The following is a 21,914-nucleotide window of genomic DNA, read 5'->3' on the forward strand; positions in this document are numbered from 1 at the left end:
GATGACATCATCTTCAGCCAAACACCCTTTTCTCTTCATGAATGTATGTTATCATCTATGGGCATATATACTACATGGCATGCAATTCTTTTTAAGAGTAATAGAAGATCTGTTGGTCAATAATCTGTACAGTTTACAGCAAGAATTTTGGCCCACTTCAATTGAATTTCTTCCAGGCAGAATTCCAATCATGTACATGTGATAATTCAGAGTTCAGAGTGTGTGTGTGTGTGTATGCCTGAGAGAGAGACAAGAAGACATTTTTTCCGAGGAATAAAACTTCAGGTGTCTGCATGTCTTCCTGTGATCTTTTTGGGAGATGTGGATGAAGTTGTTTACTAAATAAGACCCCATCCACTCCATACAAAGTGTTCCAATATGCAAAAAACCTAGCTTATAGCCAAACCCAAACTAGAATTTACTGCAATAGTTCTTCTCCTTGCAACACTTTGAGCTGCCTTTTTGCATATACTGTAAAAAGAATCGTCGTAGCTACAGTGGCACAGAAACCAACAACATTCAAAACTATCTGAGGGGCTGAAATGGTATGCCGCTCATTCGAAGCATCTGCCAGTGTCTGTATCAGGATCCCACTGCAACAAGGCGACAGCATTTCACTAAAACAGACTTTTTTATAATGTCTATAATGCATCAAAAATGGAAGTGTTGTAAATAGAAAAAAGATCCCATGTGTTGAAAAGAAGAAAACAAAGAGGACAAATGCAGATGACATGTATACGAAGCAACCAGTTAACTTTGTGACTACTAGAGACAGGAAGCAAAATTGCAGCCAAAAAGTTCCCAGCATTCCCTTCAATGTACTCGCAATGAACTGAAAAATAGTAGTATAGTTAAGAACATAAACAGGAAAAACAAGCCATTCTTCGCTCGAAGTGAAAAAGCTCCAACATTTGTGTTTCAGGAAACTCTTCCTTTATAGGCCGTCATGTGACAACCACGCACACATTATTTCTCCCTGTGAGACTCAATCTGTAGAAAATATAATAATTAGAAGAATAAATTAAGATTAAAAATGGTTATTTACAACTGTTATGTGCTATAAATAGAGGGAATCACCAACAAATTTGTTACAACAAATTTGTCCTTAGAAACAAAATTTTGTTAAGTTTCTCTCCAGAATTTGTTAGGTTGTTAGGGTAGTAGACTTGTATATATATGTGTGAAAATCATTCATAAAAAAAATGAAGAATATTTTCTCTCAATTGTCTTCATGGTATCAGAGCAATACCTGATCCAAAAAAAAAAAAATTGATATCAAACCCTGCTGAGCCGTAATAAAAAATGACCTCGGGTGAGTTTCCATCCTCTCCACCAGAAATTTCCTCTGGTTCTTATCATCACACAGCAACAACCAGAGCTGTGAGTGAACTACCATCATCCTGTATCACAGGACATAAACTCGATGACAACAACTTCCTTCAATGGTCGTCGTCTGTCCATCTCTTCATCCGCGGAAGGGGGCGTTATGGGCACCTCATTGGCGAGCTCATGCCTCCTCCAGCGTCCGATGCAAATGCACAAACCTGGGAGATCGAAAACAGTACGGTCATGTCCTGGCTCATTACCTCAATGACTCCTGAAATCGGAGAGAATTTCCTTCTCTACAAAACTGCTCATGAAATCTGGAAGGCAGCACAGGAACTATACTCCAGCAAGCAAAATACCTCTGTAATATTCGAAATCGAGTCAACTCTTCATGACCTTCGACAAGGAGAACTCAGTGTCACTCAGTATTATAGTATCCTTGCACGGAATTGGCAGCAGATGGACGCCTTCGAAGAGCGTCACTGGAACTGCCCCGAGGACGCGAAAAACTTCAAAGTCTTTGTGGAAGAAAAGTGAGTCTCCAAATTCCTGCTAGGGCTAAACAAAAATCTCGACCCGATTCGGGGACGTGTTCTGAGCACCAAACCCTTGCCGAGTCTTCGAGAAGTTTTTTCTGAGGTTCGACGCGAGGAGAGTCGTCGGAAGATCATGATGGGAGAGAATGACCAACCTCACCAGACTGAAAATTCTTCAGCTCTCACAACTCGAGCGATTGACAGTCGAACGAAGAAGACAAGGCCCTGGTGCGACCACTGTCGGAAGCTAGGGCACACTCAGGAGCGTTGTTGGAAGCTTCACGGCAAGCCAAGTGACTGGAAACCACCTTCGGGTAAGTGGAAAATGTCGAAAGCAGAGACCTCCAACAAGCTTCAAGAAAATCACGTGAAGGCTGAGGAAGTAATTTTTGATGAGATGGAAAAAAACCATTTACCCCTAAACAGTTGGAAGCCCTCCAACAAATCTTGTCCAAGAAATCTCACCTGGTCAGTGCCTCTGTGGCATACAAAGGTAATATTCATGGTTTATCTGCTCTTTTAGAAAAAGGACAGGTGTGGGCGTTAGACTCTGGAGCATCTGATCATATGAGTGACGATTTCTCAATGTTCCAAAATTACAGAAGATGTGAAGAAAATATTTCAATCAAAATTGCAGATGGTTCTCTTTCAAAAGTGGAATGGGCTCTGTAAATTTGTCTCCAAATTTGACTCTCTGTTCAGTTCTCCATGTTCCGAATTTGGATTGTAATCTGTTGTTTGTCAGCAAGTTATGTGAAGATTTGAAATGTGTTGCGAAATTTGTTTCTAATATGTGTAATTTTCAAGATTTGGATTCAGGGAGAACGATTGGCAGTGCTAGGATGAGCTCGGGATTATATTTGCTTCAAGTCAACACCTCTAAAAGACAAGCTCACAATGCAGTATGTGAAAACTCTGTTCCTATTTTCAAAAATAATGATCATAATATTATGTTGTGGCACTATAAATTAGGACATCCAAACTTCATGTACTTAAAAAGAATGTTTCCACTACTATTTAAAAGAAAAGATCCAGTTTCATTACAGTGTGAAGTTTGCCAATTTTCTAAGCATACTCGAAGTTCATTCCATAGTCTACCATATAAACCATCTAAACCATTTGCATTAATTCACAGTGATGTTTGGGGCCCTTCCAGAGTTTCCAATGTTTACGGAATTAGTTGATTTGTATCTTTTATTGATGACCATACAAGAATTACTTGGGTATTTCTCATGAAGGAAAAATCTGAAGTGGGATCCCTATTTAAAAAATTTCATACAATGATTCGAACCCAATTTTATGCTACCATCCAAGTATTGAAATCCAACAATACTTGTGAATATTTTGAAAATACTCTTGAAAAATACTTTACTGAACATGGCATTATTCATCAAACCTCCTGTGTTCATATTCCACAGCAAAACAGCATAGCCGAAAGAAAAAACAGACATATTCTTGAGGTTGCTAGATCTTTCATGTTCACCACACATGTACCAAAATATCTTTGGGGAGAGGCTGTCCTTACAGCTACCTATTTGATTAATCGAATGCCCTCCCGTATTCTACAGTTTCAATTATCATACACTATCATCTCAAAAATCTTTCCTGATTCTCACATTTTAAACACTTTGCCACTTAAAGTATTTGAGTGTTCAGCATATGTCCACATTCATAAACATTTTCGTGGAAAATTAGACCCAAGAGCAATAAAGTGTATTTTTGTTGGGTACTCAGCAAATCAAAAAGGATACAAATGTCTATTTCCGGAAACCCACCGATTTTATAATACCATGGATGTCACCTTTTTTATAATCAACCATTTTATCCCACCACTGATATTCAGAGGGAGACATTCACTCAGGAATATCAGTTGTGGGATGTGTGTGTACCACCTCTCTACCCACAAAATTCATCATCAGACAAACCTTCCTTGGAGATTGAACCCGAAACCTCACAAAAGAAATCAGAACCAAAACCTGTTATAGAAAGCACATTACCTGCAACAAGTGAGTTACGTGTCTATATACAAGAAGAAACAAAGAAAAAGCACCCGAATCATCCAAGTACTGCCATGAATTCCCCACTGATACAGGTAACGTAATCTCTGTACTAACTCTTGATTCCGTTGATTCTGATATTCCTATTGCTTTGAGGAAAGACACTCGAATATGCACCAAACATCCTATACAGGATTATGTTTCATTGGACAAATTATCCTTGGAACATCATGCTTTTGTGAGCAGGATAAACAGCAGTTCACCTGAACCCAGAACAATACATGAGGCATTGGAAATTCCAGAATAGAAGTTAGCTGTCCTAGATGAAATCAGGGCACTTGAAAAGAATGAGACATGGGAACTAACTGATCTTCCTCCAGGAAAGTGTCAAGTGGGATGCAAATGAATTTTTACAGCCAAATATAATCCAGATGGGAGTGTAAACAGGCTTAAGGCTTGTCTGGTAGCCAAAGTCTATACACAATCATATGGTATAGATTATTAGGAGACGTTTGCACCAGTTGCCAAGCACAATACTATTCGGGTACTCCTCTCACTTGTATCTAACATTGACTGGCCAATGTATCAATTAGATGTAAAGAATGTATTCCTTAATGGCGATTTGAAAGAAGAAGTGTATATGAATATACCACCAGGGTTCGAATTAACTGACAACTCTCATAAAGTGTATAAATTGAAGAAATCACTTTATGACCTAAAACAATCTCCAAGAGCATGGTTTGACAGATTCACAAGAGCTGTAAAACATAAAATATATGAACAATGTCAATCCGACCATACATTATTTATCAAACATTGCATATCAGGTAAAAAAACTATTTTGATTGTATATGTTGATGATATCATTCTTACAGGAGATCACCTTGAGATTCAGAAACTTAAAGAATTCTTGTCCAAAGAATTTGAAATAAAAGATTTTAGAGCACTAAAGTACTTCCTCAGTATGGAAGTAGCTAGATTAAAAAAAGGGATTTCAGTTTCTCAACGAAAGTACATTATGGATCTCCTAAAGGAGATTGGGATGTTAGGAAGCAAGCCTGCTGGCACCCCTATGGACTCAGTCATCAAACTTGGATCCAGAATTAGTAATAAAATGGTTGACAAAAGGAGATACCAAAGACTTATTGGGAAACTTATTTACTTGCTTCACACAAGACCAGACATCAGTTTTGCAGTAAGTACAGTAAGTCAATTCATGCATCAGCCAACAGAAGATAACATGAGTGCTGTGTATCAGATTCTGAGGTATTTCAAGAAAACTCCAGGACAAGATTTATTCTTTCAAAAAACAGACAGAAAGGGTGTTGAAATTTACACGGATGCAGATTGGGCAGGTTCTACAAATGACAGGAGATCTACATCAAGATATTGTACCTATATTTGGGGTAACCTGGAGAAGCAAGAAATAGCCTGTTGTGTCTCGCAGCAGTGCAGAATCTGAATTTAGAGCGTTCGCTCATGGTATTTGTGAAGGTGTATGATTGAAGAGAATACTTGAAGAATTAAAAATCCTCAACAATATGCCTATGAAAGTATGGTGCGACAATCAATCAACAATTAGTATGACCAAAAATCCAGTACATCACGATAAAACTAAACATGTGGAGATTGATCGTCATTTCATTAGAGAAAAATTGGAAGATGGGACTATAACTCTGATGCATATTTCAACAAATCAACAGATCGCAGATATTCTAACTAAAACTCTTCCTAAGAGAACCTTTGATGACATAATATCTAATCTAGGTTTACTCAACATATACGTAAACTATATTGAGGGGGAGTGTAGAAAATATAATAATTAAAAGAATAAATTAAGATTAAAAATAGTTATTTACAACTGTTATGTGCTGTAAATGGTTCCTCCATTTACAGCTGTTATGTGCTGTAAATAGAGGAAATCACCAATAAATTTGTTACAACAAATTTGTCCTTAGAAACAGAATTTTGTTAGGTTTCTCTCAAGAATTTGTTAGATTGTTAGAGTAGTAGACTTGTATATATATGTGTGGAAATCATTCATAAAAAAAATGAAGAATATTTTCTCTCAATTTTCTTCACAATCCTTACCTATGTACTCAATCTAGCCACATTAAATGGCATGACTTGACAGAAAAACCAACTACCCTTTTCTTCTCTGGAGCAAAATTTGATTCCTACCTGACAATTGACAGTGCCAAAATAGAGACAAGAAGTGAATGAAGGAAAGCTGAACCTTCGGGTGGCAATTACTTAAAAGAGTTGACACAATGTATAAATGGACATAAATGTTTAGGAAACTAGTGCATTGTTTAATTTGTTCCAACTAATACAAACACATCAAAGTGTTTAGGTAGTGGTTCGATGTGAAACACGAGAATTCTGGTTACTAGAGGCACTTCAAAAAACCAAGAAAGGAATATCTACTTCTCAACATCATAGAGAAGCAACTTAACGCCATTTCTCTTCTACCAACCGCCGTTAGTTCACTGGTAACAATCAGAAGTCTATGCAGTGAATGTTTCCTCGGATGTAACCCGACTTCACAGAAGTGAATGGTCCTTTTTTGATATCCTGTAGTTCCTTGATATAAGAAAACTTTCAGCCGACCAAGACACCATAAAAACAATAAACTGACAACAAAGTTTCAGTTTACAGTGTTTACTTTATCCTCTCTTCATCATTTTCTCTAGCAAATCTATAACTCCTTATTTCTCTGTATCCTTCAAACTAGACTATAAAACGAAAAAAGCAATAAGAATACTACAAACTTTGAAAAAATTTCCGTAGGAATCTAAATCAGTGGAAAGAAAAAACAATCAGCATAGAAGTGCAAACTTGTTACTTCAGAGGTTCCTTAATATATAAAAAAGGCATCTTCTGCTATGGTCACTATGAAATCAGAGAAAATGATTAGGTGTATAACCCAGATTCATACTCAAGAAGAACCATCTGCATTCATGCAATTAAAAAAAATGATAAACATATATAAAAAAGCTACATAAAGTGACAACCAAATCAAAAAAAAAAAATCAGTGTGTCTGTGTGTGTTTGAGAGAAAGAAAGAGAGAGAGAGAGAGCCTACGTGTAGATTGCGACAAAAATCTCCGGCACCATTCCCACCAAAGAACCCAATATATATGGACCATACTTGACATGTGTTGCAACAGCACAATAATTATATATTATATATGGGAATGGAGAAATCCGAATCAATGCAACAGCTTTAAACTGATGAAACCAATTTCCTTCACCAGCTGCTCGTAGGATGGCTGCTCTCTTTGGATACTTTTCTAGCCATCTCTGCACAAAGACAAAGAAGTTTTAAATTATGTTATTCACATCATTTGCATCCATGTATCCTCAGACCTTTTGCAGGATAAAAAATAAACAGTAAAAATCCTTGATAGAGTACCCACTTGAATTTTGTGGAGGAAAAGATTGCCAATGAAGAATGGAAGTGATACACCAATGACTGCCGCAGATATAATTAGTAGAAATCCATATCCATAACCAAATGTCATCCCAGCTACCCACATAGATGGTGAAGATGGTAAAAGTACCATGGGGAATAATGCCACAGAAGCAAAGACCAGAACTGCAAGTACTGGAGTACTAAATGTTGCTGTTTCCCAGTTTATAATTGGGATGATCTCCTGCAAAACAATGTTTACTACAGTCAGATAGAAACTAGAAGAAGAGGATGTATACATGCTACAAAAGGATGGTTGTTTTGGAGGAATATTTTGTAGAAAAACATAATCGTTTTAGCTAATGCTTTCTTTATTTATATCAGTTCTTTTACTGAATTTTAGTGTTTATAACCTGAACCATCAATTTGGTTGAACAAATACTAAAGAAGAAATTTACAAGAGCAGAACTGCTTCCTTAACTCGTCTAAAACAAATGTCATACTTAGAGAACAAGTTCAGAGGAATGATGCCTAAATTGTTTTTGCTTATTTTGACAATCACATAAAACTTACCTGATCCCTAAAATAGAAATCTGGTAAACGTTCTATACGAAATAGAATTGGTTTTTTTGTGTAATGGTTTTAGATGAAAATCAAAGCCAAAACGATCCCTGATTAAAAAGCACCTAAGGAGTACAATGAACATCAAAGGATGTTGTTAAGCCTAGTTTGCAAACCCGCCGAAATACGAGGTCTTTCTGTATGTAGCTATCACGAGCAAATATAAAATGGAGAGAGAGCAAAACTTCAATGGACAATCATTAACTCCTAAACAAAAGAACAAAAAAGTATACTACTCTTTTGATATAGCAAATTTCATAAAAGAATATCCCAATTGACAGATCATATCTAGAATTTTTTCTCAGAAAAGGCAAGAATTATATGGCGGGTCAATAGAGGCCCTAAACATGCTTTTAAAAGCAGCTGCAATAAACGATATAAACAAATAACAAAGCCCTCGAATAAGGAAAACTAATCTAGCCCTTAAATTCTCACAGAAAAATATTATATTGCAATTTAATCAGATGAACACGAAAATTTACAAAGAAAACTGACCTTGTCAATGAAAAAGGGACCAATCCATTTGAGAAAAACACCAAATAGCAAGCCCAAACAAGCAACTAATACAGCCAACTTCACCCAATACCACAAGGACTTTCTCCAGCTGGGAGAAACAGGCTCCCTTGATCCCTCCCTTTCCTGTTCCCCACATTCCTCTAATTCCCCTCGCAATTTCACATAATCTCCATCGTTATCATCCACCCTGAGGATCAGCTCTGGAACCACCTCACCCCCACCGCCGCCATTCTCCTCGTCTTCATCATTGTAAGTCATTGAATGGGATAAATCACCCAGCTTGCGGCACTTCTATTTCAGTTTGGTTCCCGAGAAAATAGAATAGAAAACCAACAGGCAACAGAGATGAGACCAGGCAGCGACGCAAACTGGAAGGAAGAAATAAAAAAGGGAGACTGGTAGATGAGAAGAGACAGAAGAGATGATTGAAAACGAAGGCAAGGGAAATTGTTGATTATGAGGAAGAATCTAATTTGGTCCGATAATTTGGATATTAGAGTTCTATGAGAAATCGGAGTTCCTGTACGAGACGGTGTCGTATTGACGGCATGCGGACACGTGGCGCGTAATGGAGGAAAGGCCTTGACAGATGTTATACCGCTGTGTGCTAACGGACGCATGGCTGTTAGACGCCACTCGTTTGTCGTGACTTCACCGTCAAGGTAGGCGGGGGGCCACAACTGAGTCCAGTAGTGAATTGGACTGAGCTGACTCGGCCCCATCTTATACAAACGCTGTTAGTCCGTTACTTTGTTATGCGCGTCAGTCCAAGTCCAACTTGGGCAAAACATTTTTGCTTTTCTTTTTGAATTAATATTGCCAGAGGGAGGGAGGGTATTTGTTAGTTTCACGGACGTAATTAATGTTTATTAAAGAACAATCCAATCAGATCACGACACGTAAGAAAACGTTTTATTTTTCTTTTTCTTTTTTAACGAAATAAACATGTAAAATTAAATTTAAGGTAACAATATTATTAGATATTATAAACATGGAAATTTCCAATTTTATTTATTGTTTTTATTTATTTATTAAAAAAAGTCATAAATTATGGAAAAAGAAAAAGAAGGAAGAGCCTTAAAAGGCAAGACCCAGTACGCTGCTGCATCCTTTTAAAGATACCAAGAAGGAGTCTATATTACTCAAGCTTCAAATCTTTCATAAATTTAAAATTAAATATGTAATATTTTTATTTTATTTTTTTGGTATTAATTTAAAGGTTAAAGACCCATATTTTTATAAAATTAAATTTATTTATTTAATTTAATTAAGAATCATAAAAAAAAATTATTTCGAAAAAAGTCAAAAGGCGGTGTACCCCGGGATGGCTTCCATGTCAATAAATAATGGCTCAAGTTTTTTTTGAAAAGATACAAACGGAAACAAACCCAATAATGAAGTGCAATAATATATATATATATATATATATAGTTTTTGAAAGGTTGTTACATTTTGGAACGTTGCTCTCACAAAACGTCTAGTGATTTGTTTATTAATGTAGGTCCAAATATACACATGTATTATTCTTCTAAACACTAACCCACAACCAAGTTTGTATTATATAACCATATCATAAAGCCATATAATAATATTTTTTTTTCAGATTGTAAAATCAACATTTTCTCATAATATCTCTGCACATTTATTTTTAACAATGGAAATTTTTAATGTATGATGGAAGAAATTTTTTTAATTTTTACTAATGGTGTCAATAGCATTGATGCTCTCAAGATATACTAATATTAAATTAACTGTATTGATAAATAAAATTGTATTATTTTTAAAAAAATAAAAACAAAATTTATGAGAAAATTATTGGTTTAAAATTATGTATATTAAGCCTATTTAAAACTACAACTATATATTAAATTAGGGTAATTAGAGTTAACAAATTTTTGCGACAAAAACATATAAATTTTTTCATCAATATTCTCACACAAGAACAACGATGAAAAAATAAGATGAAATGTAATTTTTTTTTTTTAATAAATAACTAAAACTCATTGTAATTTATTTTAAATTATTTATAACAACCAATTTTACTATTAGATTCTTGTTTAATGTGATAAATTCACTAAATAACCACAATGTTTTTATCAAATTGTAGAAAAATTAAAAATAAATTTAGAAACTAAGAGAGTTCAGTCTTTTTAAATATATAATTTTTTCGTGCCTTAAATATTTTTTCTTAAAAAATTATTTTAAATATTTAATAGATAGTAGATAGTTTACACGTAATTTATAATTTTTTTAATGAAAATATAAATGAGGTAACATGTACTAAATATAAGATAAAATTTATTAAAAATTGATACTTAATTTGAGTTTTATAATAATTGAAGTAGATAAAATAAAAATTTAAATTATATATTATTAAAAATTATAGCCGACTATTTAATGAGAAGATAATAAAGAGAGAGACTCAATTATATTAGAGATAAAATAATAGTTGTATCAAAATTTTGGTATGTAAATTAGGAATGTTCGTAATTGTTTTAGTCCGATTTTAAAGTGAACTTTTATAAGTGACGAATAATAGAAAAAGAAGATAATTTAACTAAATTAGTCGGTGTTAGAATTTCTATAATTGACGAGAGTTAAGAGATTAAATTTTTGGGAGAGGATTAGATTTGAACAGATTTGGAGATTTAAATGAGAAATGTAATTCCATAAACCTAACATGACGAACAATACAATGATACCAAAATACAAAGAAGTTTTTATTTATTAGAAAAAAGAAGCATCATCGTTTTCCTATTAACATGCTAAACCATGAATAATATGATAAATATCCGGGGAGTCAGAATATTTACTTCGAAATAGCGTCACGTTTCTGCATTTGGACTTAGAAGCGCAATCGCAAATCACCATCGAGATTGGAGAGATAAGCTTTTTGGGAGCTTGAAATAAGCTCGGATCTCCACCCTGAAATCTTCTTTTCCCTAAAGAGAAATCTTGTTTGCAACCAAACAAAGCATGACTCTGACCACTTATTCGCTGAGTATTCGATGCTCGCAGTTTACTCAGTTTCGTCCTCAACCATCATCTCTTGTTCCAATTCATCACCTCCCAGTTTCGCTGCGAGTTTTTTCACTCTCGTTTCCAGGTTTTTTTTTCCCTTCCCGTCCTCCTTCCATTGACATTGTTGATTTATTATATGATACGTTTTCTCCCTCTCAAACACTATTGTATTCTGATTTTTTTTTTTTGCAGGGTCGCGGTCTATAAGGTTTCCTATTTGTCTTGATTCTGTTTCTCGACGTAAGAGCTATTGTTTTTGCTTTCGATTTGAAATTTTTAGGTTCTCTTCCTCTCTACTTCTGTTTTTTCTCCGGTGACTATGATGTGTTGGTTGATCGACAGTTAGAAGCTCAAGGTTTTTAGTGAGCAGATGTTTATTCGATCAATCTGCTGAGCCGGGTCCCAACGTCGTTGCTGAACCTGATGAGGTACTTATACTAGCAGATTCTCTTTTGGGGTAATTGTGCTTGTAGTATGAGAGATTGATTCATTTCTTTTTTTGCGCATGACTATGTAAAACTAATGCTATGAAGCTTTTCTAGTGAATTCATGTTCCTGTTAGTGCACGTGAAATATATTGGTTGGTTTCTTGTTATTCAGTCACTTGTAATGTTGACGGATGGCTTTGACCAACAAACCATTTACTCTAACTCAGGAATGCGTCTCGTGCCTAGGGTAGAGTTCTAACAATTCAGAGGGAAAGAAAAGGGCTGCAGGCAGGAGAGGCTGGATATTTATATGAGATTATCGTGAAACATCCGGTTAAGTTTAAAAAGCTTAATCATGCTGTGTCTATGCTCAACTGGAAATCTGCTTACATGCATTGGTATTGTTACTGATTAGTTGAACTCCCCAACTTTGGAGTTGTTGATGACAGGGTTCTTTTGGTGTTGGGGTGACCTTCAGTTCCGAGAATCTTAATAGGCAATCAGAATCTTGATAAAGGACTATAGATTGGCTATAGCAAAAGTGGTTATCAAGAGGGATCAATTTGAGTTATCTTGGGTAAGGATATTTTGGATAATATGCTAATGCAATCGCTGACAAGCAGTAGTGTTTGTTGCCATAACAATTTGATTGACAACTTGAATGAGGTTAAGGTTTTGCTAAGTTGAACTGAGATGTTCTAACTGCGACAAGGCTCCAGGGCTTCAAATTATTGCTTTCAATTAATTCTTATCTAATGAGTACTAAACCAAACGGTTTGCCACTTACAAGGCTTTTAGTTTCTCTGTTATGAAATTATAATCCCTTGGAAACAAATTAGGGCAGAGCAGCACATGCCTACAATGAGAGGTTATTATTAGTAGAAAAACAGTGTAACATTCCCCATTTTTATTCCGTTGAATGGAAAAAAAGGAGTTAAAAACGAGCTATCATACTTATTATAATAGGAGATAGAGTGTAGACAGGTTCCCAACTTTTCATAGGCAACTGTGTATATTATGCATCTTTGAGTGTGTTTTATTCATGCACTACTTTTCGGTAGGTTCTAACAATTGATTTTTATGCAGTATCATTAAAGAGTATTTTGCCCAAAATGAAGAATGTTCATTTATATCCTATTTCAGAATTCTAAATCTATTGTGACGATGTTGAAGGAAGCAAATTCTCTTCTGCCTCATGTAGTTCTTGCTAGTACATTATTGGCTCTTGCCTATCCACCTTCCTTCACATGGTTTACCAGCAGGTTGTTATTCCTCAAGTGCCTGTTCAGTTTAGTTTCTTGTTTACTGGGTCTGTATTTACATGAATATTTTTAGGAAATTTACATAAAATTTTTTGATAGGATGTATGTAAATAATTATTTGCCCTTGCAAGCCAATTGAATCGAAAGTTGTCTGAAAAAAAAAAGAAAAAAGAAAAAAAGAAAAAGAAAGCTAATTGATGGATGGTTAGCTTTCAACCTTCGAAGTGCAAATTGCATAATTAGCTTCAAACTTCTATACAACTGATTTTCAACATTGGTAAGATTCTTTAGATGCAACTGGGCGTGTTTATTTAGTTAGATTTTAAAAAGGACAGGTAATACCAGTTAGTCAATACAGCACGAAGAGGTTTAAAATGTTTTTCTAGAGCACCAAGAGGTCATGTTGGGACCTTCCTGCTAATCAAAATGTGGAGAAAGCCGGAATTAGAGTTCTGAATAGATTATTATGGTTGTTCCTCTTGAAATGAGACAAAGGTCATATAATAGCTTTCCCTTTCAAATCGCTTACACAAGTGATTTTATTGTCTAAGGAATGTGTATAAGGAACTTTTTTCTTTTTTTGCCATGTGAAAACTATTATGCAACTTCTGAGGGACAGAAGTTCTAAAACAAATAAGTCTCTGACAAAGTTTCATGCGAAAGTAAATTGTAGTAGGGGAGAAAACAAAGCAGTTTAGACTTTGCAGAGATCGTTTGTTATTATCTCATTATTGCTCTATTTCTAGGTACTACGCCCCTGCACTAGGGTTTTTGATGTTTGCGGTTGGGATCAATTCTAGTGAAAATGATTTCCTTGAAGCATTCCAGAGACCTGCTGCTATTTTTGTTGGCTATTTTGGTCAATTTGCTGTGAAGCCTCTGCTTGGGTATATTTTTGGCACTATTGCAGTAACACTTTTTGGTCTTCCCACTCCTATAGGTGAGAATTCTTCTATTTGACTTCCAAAGCTGGTGGAAGTGAACTAACTGAATGTCAATCTATTAATTAGGTGCAGGGATTATGTTGGTATCTTGCGTTAGTGGTGCGCAGCTATCAAATTATGCAACCTTCCTTACAGACCCATCTTTGGCACCTCTTAGCATCGTTATGACATCAATGTCAACTGCTACTGCTGTTTTTGTCACACCATTATTATCGCTCCTACTTATAGGAAAAAGGCTACCTGTTGATGTAAAGGGTATGATTTCCAGCATTCTGCAGATTGTAATTGCCCCCATTGCTGGAGGCTTACTTCTGAATAGGTGATATACCAAGACAATAAACGTTAGAATAAAAATTAATATGAGAAGTTGTTGACTGTCTTATATGCCTGTGCGTTCAGGTTGTTTCCCCGGCTGTCTAATGCTATTCGGCCATTTTTGCCGCCACTTTCAGTACTTGATACAGCTCTCTGTGTTGGAGCTCCACTCGCCATAAACATAGAATCTGTTATGTCTCCATTTGGAGCAAGTATTTTGTTCCTCATCGTTGCATTCCATTTGTCAGCATTTATTGCTGGATATCTCCTGGCTGGTTCTGTATTCCACGAGGCACCTGATGTAAAAGCATTGCAAAGAACTCTATCCTTTGAAACAGGTGTGAGTCTTCTCCAATGTTATTGTTAAAGTTTTAACAAAGAACTCTGTTCTATATTTACGTTTCCCTTATCTTCTAAAGGAATGCAGAGCAGTCTTCTGGCCCTTGCTCTGGCTAATAGGTTTTTCCAGGATCCCCTTGTGGGTGTCCCGCCAGCAATATCTGTAAGTTTTTAATTCCTTCATCTTTTGAGTCGACTGCATTAATTTTCCTTTGGGGAGGAAGTATTTTGGTGCAAGACATGATGACTACTCATGAGAGACAACGAACATGTATCTCTGTTTGAACTGTCTTGGGCCTTCTAAAGGGGGAGACTTCTCTTTATCTTCACAAACAAATAATTGGTTTTCAGAATCTCATTATAGAAATTTAAGGAAAGAAGTCTGCTTTGTGGTTTTGCAGACTGTGATCATGTCTTTGATGGGCTTCTCCCTTGTCATGGTTTGGGCAAAGAACAAAAAAATAAAAGCACAATAGAAGAGCTCCATGTCAAGGGATTACCCTTGCGTGACTGCGTATACATTTGAGCAATGTGGGCGTGTAGAAGGGTGCCTCACCAGTGTCATCTGTAAATGGATTGAAGTTACAGCTTTCTTATTTAACACGTTTTAATCTTATCAATTGTTACTGAGTCCGAACATGCACAACAAATAATTTCTTCTTTTTTTTTTTAGCATTCGTAGATCAATAAGTATATCATTATTGCATTTGAGATTGTAGATAGAACTAATACTTATGCTGATATTCTCATTCGTGGGCCAATTATGCTAAATTTGAGATTACATTTTTCATAAAGGGATGCGCTTGAAGTTTGTTATGGTCTCTTTCAAGACTCAAATTGTTTCACTAAAGTTACCACCTTTCAAAGTGCTTGCAAATTACATTTTAGAGCATGAAATTCTTTCTTTAAGAAATAGTTAAAACTTAATTAACTTGGACTGTAGGACCCCTCTAAATTATTTATAATAACAATATATTTCTACTAATTTTTTATAATTAGTAATTCATTTAAGTGTATCACCTCCTTTTTTTTTTAAAAAAAAAAAAAAAGAAATAAGCATTTTACATATTGACTTGAACACATTCTTTAAACAATCATAAATACCCTCTTTAAATTTATCTTCTCAATTAAGAATTCATTAAAAATATTTGTTTTTTTTTTTTCCATTTTCACTTTACTATCAATAAAATATACCCATTTTTTGAAATTTAAGAAATATATATATATAAAAAAAGATCAAAATGACATAATATTTGAATCATGCATTTGTAAAATATACATTTGCATTTTAATTAGTGTTAAATAATTAAACAATAGTTAGTATTTTAATTTATATATTTGAATTATTTTTGAATTAAATAATTCAAAAAAAATTTAATGAGAAATAGTTTTCTTCTCTTATCCTCTGTGATAAAACACAAAATTAGGAGCTTCCGACGATGGCTACTGCAACCGCCTTACTCTCCTCTTCAAAACCCATCATACCCGGACGCACCCTTTGCTCTTCTCTTTCCTCTCCTTGTGTCCGTACACATTCCACTCTTCTCACCCAATCCTCTAAGCCCCCCGTAATTCATGATCCCAAACCTCTTCTGGCTCTGGTCGGCGCAGGGCTGGCCTTCGCCTTGACGGAGCCCGCTTCGGCTACCGTTCTACCATTGTTGGGTTCGCTGCAACTCAGCGAACCAGCCAACGCCTTGTCTCTGCCCACCTGGGCCATTCACGTATCTAGCGTCGTTGAATGGTGAGGATTTCAAGTCGGTCTTGAGAGTTTTGTGTTTACTTTCGTTTGACTTTGTTTACTGTTTTATGATCTTGGAAAGTGATAAACATAGCTAAATTTTGCTAAATAAATACACCATTTGGCAGCATCTGAATTGTGTATTACTTTTTTTTTTTTTGTGGTTTGAAAGGATTACGGCTATGGCATTGGTTTGGCAATATGGTGAGAAATCTGGGTTTGAATCATGGAAGGGTCTCTCCTGGGGAATGGTGAGTTCTTATCAGGCTTCAAAATTAATAATATCAATGATTTCTCCTCTTTTGTTTCTTTTATGGCATTTGAAGGCTTAAATTCGCCTTTTTCACAGTGGAGTCTGTTTGTAGATTCATAACTTGAACTCAATTCATGAGGAAACTGAAAACTGCTTCACTTAGGGGAGTATCTCTGCCTAATTGCAATGACAAGAAACGATTCTATTCATTTGCAACAATATCATGTGATGGTTTTCATTCTGTAGGATGTTTCAGCTCCACCTTAAGTTATTTACCTAGTTGATTCTTTAGATATAAGTGGTTTTGTGGATTCTGATTCACCCACATTTCAACCATTTTTCGTTTGAGTTTTTCTCCACATGAACCTGCATGATTTCTTACTTTCTCTAGTTTCCTGTTGAGAAAATTCTGTCATAATACAATTTTCTGATCTAGGTACCTCTGCTTGGTGGAGCATTTTGTGCATGCACATGGCACTTCTTTTATAATTCTGAATCTCTTGAGGTAAGACTGCTTTTATGTTTGTCCTACAAATCAAAATTCGTTTCTGTATCCTCATACTGAAATAACTTTAACACTGTTAAAAGAATTAATCGAATGGGTGCTTTTGCCCATAAGTGTTGCGTAAAAGTACTAAACAGTGAAAATTTAGTACATAGCTAAAGTAGATGGCTCGTTTGTCCTTGTCTTGGAATATATTTCAGTGCATGCATCTTTTATTCTGCAAAGGTTGAAAGTCTGAATTAGCTGGAGTCAGCATTTGGCTAGATTTATTTCTTAAAAAGTGGATTTAAGGTTCATATTTACATGGGTGAATTGTTCCATAAGTTGAAGTTGACAGGAAGGGCTCTCATTATAAGAACCATGTTTCTCTCTTGGGTTGAGTCTACTGGCCGAGTTAAAAATTTCACTCACACATATGAGGATCATTTTAGAAATATGATATAAAATCATAAAGTTTTCAGGACCCGAAAGCCCAATGATAATCAAAGAAATGGCAAGTGATAATAATAGGTGAGCATGGGAAAGGTAGAACAATTCAATTAGATAACTTAAATTTATGGGAAAGAGCCTAACTTATTATTTAAAATATTTTTAAGATCAACTTTAAATTATTAATATTTTAGGAACTAACACTATGTTTAGGAGGTGTCGTGCAGTAGTTTCTGGTTGCAAAAGTGCCACATATGATGATTGTGCTCTAATTTTAGGTCTAACTACTCCTATTCTCATATTAGCCTCTTTTTTACTTCATAATTCCCCTGAACAAAAATGTCGAGCCTTTGGTCTGTCCACAGATGGAGCCATAACAGCGTTACCAACTCGTTGCATCGTAATTCCAGAAATAAACAAATAAAAATAGGACAGATGTCATAAAAATCGCAGAGGATGTTTTATGCTAAGCTCTCTATCATGCAAATTTCTCAGGTTATTAGATTTGGGAAATGATTGCCGAACATGATAGATAACTACTTTTCTGGTCATTTTCTTGTGTATCTTATTAACAAGAGATTGATTTGATAGCAAGTTTTGGATGATATAGGTCCTTGTGATACTCTCCTGTTGTGTGAATTTGAATAATTGATTAAACTGATTATTTCAAATGTTTAAGCTGATAGGAAATGAACAAATCTATTAATTATACACTAGCGCACCCCCTCACCCAAAAACGCTAGGCTGAAAGTTTGCATTAGGCACATGTTCTCTATACCTTATGCTGATTTCTTTCTTCTAAATTCGGATTTGGGGAGATAACTAAAGTTTGAACTCTAGACCTCTAGCTTTAATTTAATAATATATTGATTTGATTATCTCAAAAACTTAAAAATGATAGAAAGTGATTCAATCTATTATGTATAGACTTGTACAAGTTCTCATGCACAAGCTTGCTAAACTAAAACACGAACCAAGCGTAAACATCTCATGCCTTGTGATAAACTTCATTTTTTTTTTCTGGTTAAATTCATATTTAGTGCAGCTCTACTAGGCGAATTTTAGATTTCTAACTTTTGACACTATCTTAAATAATTAACTCATAATTTTTACTTCTAAAAAAATAGTTAATTCAATCTATTACCCTAAAAGGTTAGGCTTAATAGGAAAAGACTAAATTTATTAATTATAGACTAACACGCTTCATCGTGAAAGGCTGCTAAGTTGAAAGCGTAGATCAAGTACAAACCCTTTATATCCTTTGCTGATTTCTTTTTTTTTTTTTTTTTCAATTTAGATGTGGAGTGGCAACCAAGATTAAGGTATATGCAAATTATTGCTCTCAACTACTGATTCATAGATTTTTTGGGAAAAGATATTGCAATATTCATAGATTGACAGCCAAATCTGTCGATATTGAGAAAAGTAATAGAGACTCCATTTTCTCAACCCTTGTAATTTTTCATTACCCCAGCCGTACCAAGTGGATTGATGATGGCGTTTAATTTCATGAACTGATTTCACTTTGAATGAGCACAGTACTAGAGTGCAATGTTCAATGAAATGTTGTACATTTCATGATTGCTTGAACTTGTTTGGCCTTCAGTTGTCTTATTTATATTCTTACTGTTGTTGTAGTTATCTTTTACTCTCTTATGAATGGTGACTTGAACTTGTAAATAAAATGTCTGAAGTAAAAGTAAGTCTGATGTTCCTTTGAGCTGTGTAGGTATTGGTTGCTCTGCAAGCAGCATTAACAGTAATTGGCAATACCACAATGTGTATTGCTGCATTCCGCATAAACAAATCCTCTGAGGAAAGCTCACGTTCACAGAAATCCTAAAGTTTACTGATATCTTCAATTTTCCAGCCAGCGTTCCTGCATGAACTGAGTATCCTTGTCTTATTTCCAATCGGACAGGTAAATAGCAACTCTCTTTCGACTGGCAAGTTGCAGTGGAAACCCTGAGCAAAGAATTACCAGTTGAGAACATTTAATACTGGTGTCAGTTTGCCTCTTGCAGGAATTAGACGTGATGAAAGGTTCTTAACTTGTGACAAAATTGAATATCTCATGAAGAAAACTAGCCAATTAGTTAGGATATTATGTACAATATGAAGAATGAATCTGTCTCCTGTATCATTACTTTTACAGTGTATGATATGAAAGATTCTCATTGTCGGATGCCACTGATTCTTCCTTGGATTCAATGAGAAAATGAGTTTCTCAGCACACTAGTTTGACCCGAGACCCTCAACTTGGATTAACATGCAATTCCTTTCAAATTTTAATGTTAATTGACCTGGGATTTCCGCATACATGGAGTTTATGGTGTTTATCTTTTTGCCTTGGGTTATTAGTTTGCTATACGGCCACCATGTCTGGATATTATGATTGTGCGTGAGTGTGTTTGATATTATCAAGCCAGAAAATAGGGAAATTTCCCGGAACTTACTGTGAAACTAAATTAATTTTGGACAAGGAGGTTTTGCCAAGTTTTTTAAGATGAAATTCATCGAAACAAATAGTAATTAACAGATGGGTCTTACAAATTATCTTTTCTTCTTTTGTAAATGATTCAAGATAAATTTAAAATTTTAAAATATTAATTCTACAGAGAAAGTGTTAAATTGTTTTATGTTTTGTTTGAGAAATGATTATATGTTGCACTTCAAGTGTTTAAGTAAGAATTGAAATATGCTACAAAATCTAAGAATCTTTGATTTGAAGAGGCAGGTGAGCCGAATGTGGACATTTCATCGAATCAAACCAAAATTCTGGTGTCCTCAGCTGCCAGTAGTTGTCTCATTCATATATATATATATAATATTATATGCACATATACACCAAATAAAATATACAAAGAGGCTGTTGGATTAAATATTGTTTACAAAAATAAATAGTTACTCCATTTTTTTATATAAAAAAATTAATAATATATGTTTATTACAAATTTGTATATATATTGTAAATTTTAGGAGATACCAATATATTAGTTAAATTAATTTATTAATCAAGTATTTATTTTTTAAAATTACTTTTAAAAGTCTCATAAACATCATATTTTTATTTATATTACCAGGAGAGGAAGATTAATCTTTGTAAACAAAACAAACCAATTTACATCACTAATTACTAGGCTCAATTAATCTCTTCAATCCTTTTTCCTTCAGTTCAAATGCAGAGATTGGAGCAAGCAAAATGAAACAGATAAATTGAAATACTAATTGATTGGTGATTAAGTAATATTAAGTCTGGCAAATCCATTCTTATTATTTCTTTTTTCAACATGAAAAAGAAAAAGAGAAAAGAAAAAAGAGAGAGAGGAAATGGAGATCAGTGTTTTTGAAGGAGGAGAAAAAGTGAGGTAGAGAATCCACGGAGACTAATGTTTTGGAACTGGCTCATCAATGCTAGGTTCTCCTGGTGCAGAAGATTAGCTTTTTGTCTAAGCTTCTGGTTTTCTTGAATGATGCTCTGGTTCTCCAAGTACAGCTTCAAGTTCTTCAATTCCATCTTCGACTGATCACATCTTCTCCTGCACTAATACCCATTACTTACCACCATCCATATTCACATATATTACATATACCCAATTAATTTTGATATTCAGTGATGTACATATATGTGTATATATATACCTGGACAGCCTGTAAATTTGAAGTCTTGATGATCTGTGCTTTCTCTTAGAAGAAGCACAGATGGGGCGAGATCGAATCCAATCTCTACTGGTGCTGCTGCTGCACATATTCTCTTTTTATCTCTGTCTTAGTTTGAAATTGGGAGTTTGATATTTGTGTTGTATGATTCTGAGAACAATTAAACAGGAACAAATTTGTATGGGTTGAAACTTGTAGGAGATCCCCACCAATCTATACCATATATATGTGTGTGTGTATATATAGAAAGTTGGGTGATGTTGGTTCCATTGGGTGTTGATAGGTGACTACTGTTTGTTGTGTAAGAAAGAGAGAGAAGGGAAATGATGGGGAGTTGGACGCATAATCAGAAAGTGAAGCAACTCATCAATTAGTTCAACCCAAATAGAACCTTCTCTTCTTTGTATAAAGAAGATCCCATCACACAAATTCATTAACTATTTTTTTCCCATCTGAATTTGAAAACATGATTTTTAATTGAATTTTTCTGATTGGTTTGCAAGACTTCGTTACATTCTACACAATTGGCCTCCTAATGTTTGTACTTGGGACTAAAACTTTCAAAATTTTCATGCTATCAAAAAATAAATGCTGATGACTAATCTCATA

General features: G+C 34.8%; 3 protein-coding genes across 13 annotated transcripts; 2 read left to right on the forward strand and 1 right to left on the reverse strand.

Annotated features, from left to right (window-relative positions):
* Positions 1-132: 132 nt before the first annotated feature.
* On the reverse strand, positions 133-8,893 carry LOC110817502 (uncharacterized). Of its 2 annotated transcripts, none has more exons than XM_022046067.2 (4): positions 8,388-8,888; positions 7,279-7,515; positions 6,945-7,162; positions 133-593 (listed from the first exon to the last, which is right to left on the reverse strand). In XM_022046067.2, exons 1-4 carry the CDS (start codon positions 8,664-8,666, stop codon positions 419-421), a joined length of 909 nt encoding a protein of 302 aa, XP_021901759.1. In that variant the 5' UTR covers positions 8,667-8,888; the 3' UTR covers positions 133-418. The 2 variants fall into 2 exon arrangements, with proteins under 2 accessions (XP_021901759.1, XP_021901760.1); XM_022046068.2 differs by lacking the exon at positions 133-593 and adding an exon at positions 600-990 and having other exon boundaries at positions 8,388-8,893.
* Positions 8,894-11,123: 2,230 nt separating this feature from the next.
* Positions 11,124-15,538, forward strand: LOC110817499 (putative sodium/metabolite cotransporter BASS6, chloroplastic). 8 transcript variants are annotated; one of them, XM_022046060.2, is made up of 10 exons: positions 11,414-11,514; positions 11,622-11,857; positions 12,085-12,190; positions 12,307-12,434; positions 12,944-13,119; positions 13,866-14,059; positions 14,130-14,382; positions 14,463-14,716; positions 14,798-14,880; positions 15,119-15,538. In XM_022046060.2, exons 5-10 carry the CDS (start codon positions 12,977-12,979, stop codon positions 15,191-15,193), a joined length of 1,002 nt encoding a protein of 333 aa, XP_021901752.1. In that variant the 5' UTR covers positions 11,414-11,514; positions 11,622-11,857; positions 12,085-12,190; positions 12,307-12,434; positions 12,944-12,976; the 3' UTR covers positions 15,194-15,538. The 8 variants fall into 8 exon arrangements, with proteins under 8 accessions (XP_021901749.1, XP_088073708.1, XP_021901748.1 ...); XM_022046057.2 differs by lacking the exons at positions 12,085-12,190; positions 12,307-12,434 and having other exon boundaries at positions 11,124-11,514; positions 11,622-11,669; positions 11,772-11,857; positions 13,001-13,119; positions 14,806-14,880; XM_088217582.1 differs by lacking the exons at positions 12,085-12,190; positions 12,307-12,434 and having other exon boundaries at positions 11,124-11,514; positions 11,622-11,669; positions 11,772-11,857; positions 13,001-13,119; positions 14,136-14,382.
* A 548-nt stretch (positions 15,539-16,086) lies between these two features.
* Positions 16,087-19,878, forward strand: LOC110817501 (YCF49-like protein). Of its 3 annotated transcripts, none has more exons than XM_088217584.1 (5): positions 16,087-16,461; positions 16,631-16,709; positions 17,148-17,216; positions 18,943-18,967; positions 19,375-19,878. In XM_088217584.1, the coding sequence occupies exons 1-4, from the start codon at positions 16,157-16,159 to the stop codon at positions 18,964-18,966; spliced, it is 477 nt and encodes a 158-aa protein (XP_088073710.1). In that variant the 5' UTR covers positions 16,087-16,156; the 3' UTR covers position 18,967; positions 19,375-19,878. The 3 variants fall into 3 exon arrangements, 2 of the variants coding, with proteins under 2 accessions (XP_088073710.1, XP_021901756.1); XR_002540204.2 differs by lacking the exon at positions 18,943-18,967 and having other exon boundaries at positions 16,094-16,461; positions 19,375-19,566; positions 19,670-19,878; XM_022046064.2 differs by lacking the exon at positions 18,943-18,967 and having other exon boundaries at positions 16,095-16,461.
* The last annotated feature ends 2,036 nt before the right edge of the window (positions 19,879-21,914 follow it).

This window comes from Carica papaya, chromosome 4 (genome assembly GCF_054855325.1).
Source record: "Carica papaya isolate Zhongbai chromosome 4, ASM5485532v1, whole genome shotgun sequence".
In the NCBI taxonomy this organism is placed as follows: Eukaryota; Viridiplantae; Streptophyta; class Magnoliopsida; order Brassicales; family Caricaceae; genus Carica; species Carica papaya.

Coding starts and splice junctions, on each gene's coding strand:
- LOC110817502 (XM_022046067.2), bottom strand. CDS start 8,666: ATGACTTACAATGATGAAGACGAGGAGAATGGCGGCGGTGGGGGTGAG. Junction 7,516..8,387: donor GTCCCTTTTTCATTGACAAG/GTCAGTTTTCTT, acceptor ATTGTTTTGCAG/GAGATCATCCCAATTATAAA. Junction 7,163..7,278: donor TTTTCCTCCACAAAATTCAA/GTGGGTACTCTA, acceptor GTCTTTGTGCAG/AGATGGCTAGAAAAGTATCC.
- LOC110817499 (XM_022046056.2), top strand. CDS start 11,385: ATGACTCTGACCACTTATTCGCTGAGTATTCGATGCTCGCAGTTTACT. Junction 11,670..11,771: donor TCTTGATTCTGTTTCTCGAC/GTAAGAGCTATT, acceptor GTTGATCGACAG/TTAGAAGCTCAAGGTTTTTA. Junction 13,120..13,865: donor TTCACATGGTTTACCAGCAG/GTTGTTATTCCT, acceptor CTCTATTTCTAG/GTACTACGCCCCTGCACTAG.
- LOC110817501 (XM_022046064.2), top strand. CDS start 16,157: ATGGCTACTGCAACCGCCTTACTCTCCTCTTCAAAACCCATCATACCC. Junction 16,462..16,630: donor GTATCTAGCGTCGTTGAATG/GTGAGGATTTCA, acceptor GTGGTTTGAAAG/GATTACGGCTATGGCATTGG. Junction 16,710..17,147: donor AGGGTCTCTCCTGGGGAATG/GTGAGTTCTTAT, acceptor TTTCTGATCTAG/GTACCTCTGCTTGGTGGAGC.